Here is an 8618-nt window from a genome sequence, read left to right as displayed (position 1 = left end):
TGTTTCTTAGACTCATATCAATCCGAGCTTCCAATCTTATCTACGTGAGTTTCAAAAGGTTTTGGCAGATTGGGAAAGCCACGAGTGCAGAACAAAGGGACTGATTATCTAGGTCTTAGCAAGATCCATATTTGATGTTCGCATTTCTTATCACTACCCTTAAAAGAACCCTCACAGAAATAGCTCTGTGTATATAAGAATAACATGGTGCCACTCTACGTAAATCAGCACACTATATAAAGGTCTACTTTTAAGCAGCCACCTGCAGAGTGGAGGAAAGACGTTTAGAGTAACATCATACAGGTATGCTGGTCCTATATTGGGCTCCCAGGGAGTAGTTCTGCAAAAGGTGAAAGGGGCCAGGGTAGAGTGAGTGAGTAACCGACAAAGTAGAAGTTAGACTGTACCTATCGTGGGATAGTGAGAAGCGGAGGCCTCCAAACGTATGGAACGTATTAGTTAGTCACTGGGGCAGTCTGCCTGGTAATGGATTCTGTTCGACAGATATATATCATTTTACACCCTCCTGCTCAATCAACTGAGCTTGAGCGAATGCTTTGCGAATACAATGTATCTGTGTTGTAGCGAGGATGCCACGGTGGCTAATACAAGCAAGGGAAAGGCCCCCATTTCCTGGTTCGGTAGCAGAAAACTGCTATAAATGGGGCGCAGTGTACCCTCATGCCCCTGGGCCTCGGTGCCACAGCACCTATGCACTGTTGATAGCTACGCACCTGGAATTTACATCGCCTCTAATGTCAGCAAATCACCTTTGACATACTCTACGTAAAATCACAAAGCTCACAGGTTTTCTGTTTACATGTGTGGGTGGCTCACTGCAGGGAATGTGGAGGGGGCATAACCTAGGGTTCCACATCTCCTGTGGTGCCGGGGGCCACGGGCTCCTGGGGAGGGCAGTCACTTGTCCTCTTTGTCCTGCACCAGCTGCAATTATTTAAAATGCCTGTCAACGCACGCGCTCCTATTTATTTATGAAAGTCTGATTCTGTTTGGGGGTGGAGGTGCGGTGCATCCAAGTAGGTCGCCAGGGGCCCGTTCAGTTTTAGTTACACCCTTGGCTTGTTGTCCTGTTGATCTCATTATAAATTCGGCTCCACAAGTTTCAGAATGCAAATATAAACTGCACTGGATGAACTACTAGCACACGGACTTGGTTATTTTGTACTTTTTTGTGTTTCTTCAGTACAAGTCGACATTTTTAGTCCTGAAATTATTCACTTTTGTTTATTATTATTATTATTATTATTATTACTACTGTTATTATTACTGTTAATATTATATTTATTATCTTTTTTAGGCAGCGGAAAAACAACTGGCACTATGTGGGTTGTATTCGTCGGCCTGTGTTTAGCTGGTTCCCTTGGTAAGTGCAACTTCAGGAAAAGTTGAGTGAAGAGTTGACTTCTCCAGAATTCACTTTTTCAGTCAACTGGATTATTAAATAATATTAACGGTTTAACAGAGTGCATAAACATAAAAAGCAAAAATTTAAATGTACATTTTGTAAAGTTGAACGAATTTGAAACTGAAAGATAAAAATTAAGTTGGTATTCTTATCTTCATTTGGGGGAGCAGTACAAATAAATGCAGCATACTGGTTCAAGTATGGATGGCTGGTTGCTTCAACTGAAGGAGCCCCAGCATGCCCAGCCAAAAAGGGAGCATGCACTAGGAGCAAAAAAGACAAAGTTATAGGCTATAGTAGCATTTCACTTCATCTTTTATAAAAAAAAACTACATTTTGGATCGTTCCAATTTCCTGATAAGATGAAATTAATATTTTGATTTTCGCATATTTTTGGTTTATGATTTAAATATAATGCTTCATAATTTGTGTATTTGTTTGAGGCAAACTAGTTTCTGTATTTTTCTGTATTATTTCGATGGTTAAGTCAAAGAAAATGGCTTGACTTCTCGTAGTGATTGAGGTGGGGTCCACGGACTTTCAAAGTTGAAGAACCACTGTTCTTATTCGTGTATGTAGGAGCAGCAGAGTAATAATAATGTTATGGTGAGCTTATCAAACATTGGGATTTATTTACAACAAACTGGCGCCAGTTTTCTTGTGCCTCTGCGCTCCCCCTTATCACACCATGGTAGTGCTGTATTTAAAATACAGTGCACCATGATGCCCATTAGCCACAGCTGTGTCAGAATTTCTGATGCAGTTGTGGCGATTTGCTGGACTAGTGTATAAAATGTTGACGCTAGTCCAGTAAAGCTCAAGAAGGCCTATTTAAAACAGCCTAGGATCACTTTAACGCCTGCCCTTGAGCAGGTGTTAAAAAATGACGCTAGAATGACCAATCAAATCTTGTAGATTGCACTGTGTCATTCCTGCGGGCCTACTAGTGGGGGAACGCCTCCCTTGCATACATTATACCTGGTGCAGGTACAATGTGGCCCAAGGGTTTACAAATTGGCACAATGGTAGCATTGCACCAGTTTGTAAATAAGGCCTGCACCGCTATAGCGTAAAAAACAATGACGCTACGGCTGCACAAGGGGCTTGTAAATGAGCCTCATAGTCTAACCTACAATCATTATGTATTCATAATGACATGCAATGACATGCAATCACCAAGGATGCTAACTTATAAAAAGAAGCTTCTTGGAGCTGAAACAGCAAGCCGTTTGGAATTTAATCTGTCATTGCTGTTAAAATGAAGGCCCATATTTATATTTTTTTAGTGCTGCATTTGCGTCATTTTTTGACACAAAAGCAGAGTAAACTTGCAAAATACAATTGTATTTTGTAAGTTTGCGCCGTTTTTGCGTCAAAAAGCGGCGCAAATGAGGCTCTAAAAAAGTATAAATATGGGCCTAAGTACGCAGCCTCTGTTCCCAACCAGCAGAAGAAAACGGACTCTTAATAATCATCCCTTCAAAAGGACCGTGTTTGCGAAAAGCGTTGCAAAACTTAGTAATGCAATGCTTTCCACGGGCACGCTCCTTTTGAAAAGATGGTTAGGAGTCTGTTCTTCTGCCGGTGGTGAAGGGAGGCTGCATACTTTATTTTAACAGCAGTGACACATTAAATTCCAAATGCCATGTGTTCTTGTCGCAGAGCCAAAGCTTCTTTTTATAAGTTATATTGCTTAGTGATTGCATATTATTTGTGATGTTGGCATTTTTTCGGAATATGAAAAGCTTTTAACAGCACATGTTTTTTAGTGTTATGCGTATATAATGTTTCCTCCTTTAAATAATATATTGCATTTTCCACCTGTTCTGGTAAATTATGTGTTGGTTTGCCTAATATGTAATACAGTCAAAAATGAAGCCAGCGGTAGCGCAGTACAAATGTGGAGGCTGAGAGAGGCTGCATACTTTATTACTAACCAATTAAATTCCAGCTGCTGGGTCTGTCGCAGTTCTAAGAAGCTTGTCTTTAGAAGCAACTGTGTTTGCCAACTACATGGTAAATGAAGCTTGCACATTACTAAACAGTTGCACGATTTGTATAATTTCGGTTCTGTTATAGCTATACAGGTAAATTATAAGATTAAATTAAATTATTATAACACAACCTATTCTAAGTACACATTACAATACTTTGCTTCAATGCCATGTAAAACTAAGGAACAATATTAAACTGATTCAGTCCCAGGAAAGAAAAATATATTAACGCAAAATACCTCTATGAAAAATAAACAAAGGCAAAAACATATAATTTAGTTGAAATTTATTGGTTTTGCCAATGCTTGTTTAAAGAGTCGCTGTACACTTCTGCTGCGTCATCTATCCTCCACAAGCCACTGCTCGCATTTCCAAATCAAAGCAGCGAGAGCCAGGCAGCTTAGAAGTGATGTCAGCTGGAGACCCACATATTTGGACTTTGATGATACTGGATTAATGGTTGCAATGTTTTGCATATTGTGGGCTCTCCCAATATCTTGATGGTGCCATTGTCTGCCCTAAAATTTTCTCTGAAATCATATCCCCGATTATTGATTTAATGGTGATAATTCTTTGCATAATGCCCCATCCATAGCATAATTGTCCCCGGTAGCAAAATGCAGCCCATGGTATAATGATAGTAATTCCTAGCATTCAGTGGACACCCATGTTAAAATGGTGCTCACGTCTCGCATAATGATTGGGCTGGCATGGCAATAATTATTAGAATATCATGGGTATCCACACCTTGGTGTTGGCCACCTATGATGCAATGCTGGCTCTGAGATTCATGGCATGATTTTACTAGGTTACTACTCAGTACTAGCCCCGCCAGTATATTGCAAAATCCTTGGCAAATTGAGGACATTTATTTGCATGAAATACCAGTTACAGAAAGCAGTACAACTGTGGATGGTGTTATGAAATAATCAATGATTGACTCTTTTAACAGCAAGTTACACACACACTAAAGCTATGTAAGCATTTCCAGTAAGTTCCATTCATCCACCCATCCACTCTCATCAATTTACCAATTCATGTTCTCCTTTATCAGTCCATTCACTCACTGTCTATTTATCCATGCACTCATTCATGTAGCCAACTGTCCTTGCACTCACCCCTTATTTCAACTATTTATCCATGTTCTTACCCATCCAGGCTCTCAACCAGTAAGCCATCTTTGCATGGACTTGCTATTCCATCCATTCTTCCAGCCACTGATCCACTCTCACAGCAATCTCACTAACTAGACAGGGCAGTTGTCCTTTACAGGCTGCCATATCTGTATTTCCAGCCAATCACTGGGAGCTGGAAATTGCAACTTGCCAAATGAATTTTCATAAGGCTGGTCACTTTGTGGCACTCTGTAAAGTAAACATTTGCAAAGTGGCCTGTTAACAGATAGGTTGCTTCTCAAATGCCACCCCATTCAGAAATTGCATTCCCCATTTGCAAATCATGGTTTGGCAAGAGAGATCATATTTCAAACTCTTTGGGACAGGTTTCCTAACTTTTAGGTTGCAAAAACTGGTTGCAAATTGCAACTCTGCTTTTTGCAACCAGGAACGTATTTTGCAAAGTGACCTATGTATTCATAGGTCAGTTAGTAAAATAAGGAATCATAGTAAGTCGCAGTCCACTCTGAGTAATGAATATTCAGTAGATAGGTTGCATAATTGTGACTCACTATAATTGGTCACCAGTGGCGGCCGGCAGCTTTGGGAGGGAGTGTGGCGGGCGGGGCACACACACACAGACTCATTCTTTCGCACACAGACACACACGCACGCACGCTCATCCATTAACAACACTCATTCCATTCAAACATGCACGCACTCACCAAACATTAATTTTACAAGATCACAAACATTCATTCTTTCACACACAAGCACACACGCACTCACATCCATTAATAACATTCATAACACTCAAACATGCACGCGCGCACCAAACATTCAATGTAAAACATAACACACATACATACACACACACACACACGCACACACACACTTACCTTTAGCCTCCAGGTCCCAGGAGGGTTGGGACTGCTGCCTTCCCTCAGTGGCTGACCTGAGGTCAGCCAATGAGGGAAGGCAGCAGTCCCAGCCTCGTCACAGAGTGGAATGGGGTCAGTGAGACTGCTGACCCCACCCCACTCTGTGACGAGGTGTCACTGATTGACACTCGCCCTGGGCACTTCAGGGCTTAAACCTGAAGCGCCCAGGGAGAGTGTCAATGGTTGACGCTTTCCTCGTCACCCAGGGGAGGGCCTCGAGGCACCTTTGCTGGGCCGAGGAGGTCATGCCCATAGGAGCTGTGATCTCCTCAGCCCAGCAAAGTTCAGCTCAGGCAGTCAGGAGTCTGTGCAAATCGTGCATGGCTCACTCCTGACTGCCTGACCTGAACATGAAGAGTATCTGTCAGGCTGGCCTTTGTTCAGCCTGACAGACACTCTTCATGGGGTGGGGGGGCGTGGCCCCTCTGCCCTAAAGGACGGGCCGCCACTGTTGGTCACATTTGCAGGGCTGGTGGCCTGCAAGATTTAGCAGGCTGCCATTCCTGTGACTGCTTTTCAAAAAAGAAAACCTTTTATTGAAAGCAGTCTGATTTTCTTAAAGGAAACGAGGCTGATTTAAAAATTATTCTATTTTGACCACTGCATGCTCCCCTTGAAACTCGTACCCCCAGTTTAAAAAGGGGAATGTGTCAAATTGGGACCTCATCCTTTTTGTGATAAATTGATCATCCCATCTTGGGAGTTGGTACCTTATCAATGTTTTTGTGACTGGAAATCCACTTACAAACCATTGAAACATAAGGGACGGAATTACTATTTATGACAGATGCCCACAACACTCCCCTTCCAATTAGTGATTCACAATCCATTTCTAAACCCATTTTAGGATATGTTAAAATTTAGACGACTCCAAAAATAGCCTTAGGACACATAGGAAGAGTTTTTTATGGTCGCCAATCCACAACTGTAGGGAATGGTAGAGTTTGCGACCACTAAAAGTTATGTAGATCTGGCCCTTTGTCTTTTATCTTTTACATTGTGATGAGATGTGTATGTTTAGTGCACACACTATTTAACAGCCATTTTCACTGCACTTAAGTAACTTATAAGTCACCTATATGTCTAACCTTCATTAACTTAAGGCTAGGTGCAAAGTTACTAAGTGTGAGGGCACCCTTGCACTAGCAAAGGTGCCCCCACGCGGTCCAGGGCCAATTCCCCGGACTTCGTGAGTGCAGGAATACCATTACACATGTGCATTACATATAGGTCAATACCTATAGGTAGCTTCACAATGGTAGCTCTGAATATGGCCATGTAAGGTGTAGGAGGCTGGCCTGGCTTGTAGTGGGTACCAAGGGGTACTTACACTCTGTACCAGGTCCAGTTATCCCTTATTAGTGTAGAAGAGGTGTTTCTAGCAGCTTAGGCTGGTAGAAGGTAGCTGTAGCTGAGCAGCTTAGGCTGAACTAGGAGACATGCAAAGCTCCTACTATACCACTGGTGTCATATGCACAACATCATAAGAAAACACAATACACAGATATACTAAAAATAAAGGAGCTTTATTTTGTATAACAATATGCCAAAGTATCTCAGTGAGTACCCTCAGTATGAGGATAACAAATATACACAAGATATATGTACACAATACCAAAAATATGCAGTAATAGCAAAAGAAAGTAATCCAAGCAGTGTTTAGTTACAATAGATTGCAATAGGAGCACATAGGTATAGGGGCAACACAAACCATATACTCCAAAAGTGGAATGCGAATAACGTATGGACCCCAAACCTATGTGAGCTTGTAGAGGGTCGCTGGGACTGTAAGAAAACAGTGAGGGTTAGAAAAATAGCCCACCCCAAGACCCTGAAAAGTAGGTGTAAAGTGCACCTATATTCCCCAGAGAGCACAGAAGTCGTGATAAGGGAATTCTGCAAGGAAGAACAACACCAGCAATCCAACCAACGTGGATTTCCGGACGAGAGTAACTGTGGAACAAGGGGACCAAGTCCAAGAGTCGCGACAAAGTCGGGATTGGGCAGATGCCCAAGAAATGCCAGCTGAGGGTGCAAAGAAGCTGCCACTGGATGGTAGAAGCTGTGGATTCTGCAAGAACGAAGAGGACTAGGAACTTCCCCTTTGGAGGATGGATGTCCCACGTCGTGAAGAAGCTTGCAGATGTGTTCCCACGCAGAAAGACCGCAAACAAGTCTTGCTAGCTGCAAGGGTTGCGGTTAGGGTTTTTGGATGCTGCTGTGGCCCAGGAGGGACCAGGATGTCACCAACTGCGTGAGGAGACAGAGGGGGCGCACAGCAAGATAGGGAGCCCTCACAGAAGCAAGCAGCACCCGCAGAAGTGCCAGAACAGGCACTACGAAGAGAAGTGAACTGGAGCTCACCCGAAGGCACAAAAGAAGATCCCACTACGCCGGAGGACAACTCAGGAGGTTGTGCACTGCAGGTTAGAGTGTCGGGGACCCAGGCTTGGCTGTGCACAAAGGAAATCCTGGAAGAGTGCACAGGAGCCGGAGCAGCTGCAAATCATGCGGTACCCAGCAATGCAGTCTAGCGTGGGGAGGCAAGGACTTACCTCCACCAAACTTGGACTGAAGAGTCACTGGACTGTGGGAGTCACTTGGACAGAGTTGCTGAGTTCCAGGGACCACGCTCGTCGTGCTGAGAGGGGACCCAGAGGACCAGTAATGCAGTCTTTTGTTGCCTGCGGTTGCAGGGGGAAGATTCTGTCGACCCACGGGAGACTTCTTCAGAGCTTCTAGTGCAGAAAGGAGGCAGACTACCCCCACAGCATGCACCACCAGGAAAACAGTCGAGAAGGCGGCAGGATCAGCGATACAAGGTTGCAGTAGTCGTCTTTGCTACTTTGTTGCGGCTTTGCAGGCGTCCTGAGCAGTCAGCGGTCGATTCCTTGGCAGAAGGTGAAGAGAGAGATGCAGAGGAACTCTGATGAGCTCTTGCATTCGTTATCTACAGAATTCCCCAAAGCAGAGACCCTAAATAGCCAGAAAAGGAGGTTTGGCTACCTAGGAAGGAGGATAGGCTAGCAACACAGGTAAGAGCCTATCAGGAGGAGTCTCTGACGTCACCTGCTGGCCCTGGCTACTCAGAGCAGTCCAATGTGGCAGCAGCACCTCTTTTTCCAAAATGGCAGAGGTCTGG

At 43.6% G+C, this 8618-nt stretch overlaps 1 protein-coding gene across 1 annotated transcript in view; it reads left to right on the top strand.

Annotated features, from left to right (window-relative positions):
* The first annotated feature begins 255 nt into the window (after positions 1-255).
* Positions 256-8618, top strand: part of LOC138249112 (lysozyme g-like) — a 159446-nt gene continuing 151083 nt past the window's right edge. The window contains exons 1-2 of the mRNA XM_069203138.1: positions 256-303; positions 1319-1384. Coding sequence (XP_069059239.1) covers positions 1342-1384 — 43 coding nt within the window. The 5' untranslated portion in view covers positions 256-303; positions 1319-1341. The remainder of the gene's footprint in view (positions 304-1318; positions 1385-8618) is intronic.

This window comes from Pleurodeles waltl, chromosome 8 (assembly GCF_031143425.1).
Source record: "Pleurodeles waltl isolate 20211129_DDA chromosome 8, aPleWal1.hap1.20221129, whole genome shotgun sequence".
NCBI lineage: Eukaryota > Metazoa > Chordata > Amphibia > Caudata > Salamandridae > Pleurodeles > Pleurodeles waltl.
Note: the sequence above shows the minus strand (reverse complement) of the source record. Positions and strands in the feature narration are given on the sequence as shown.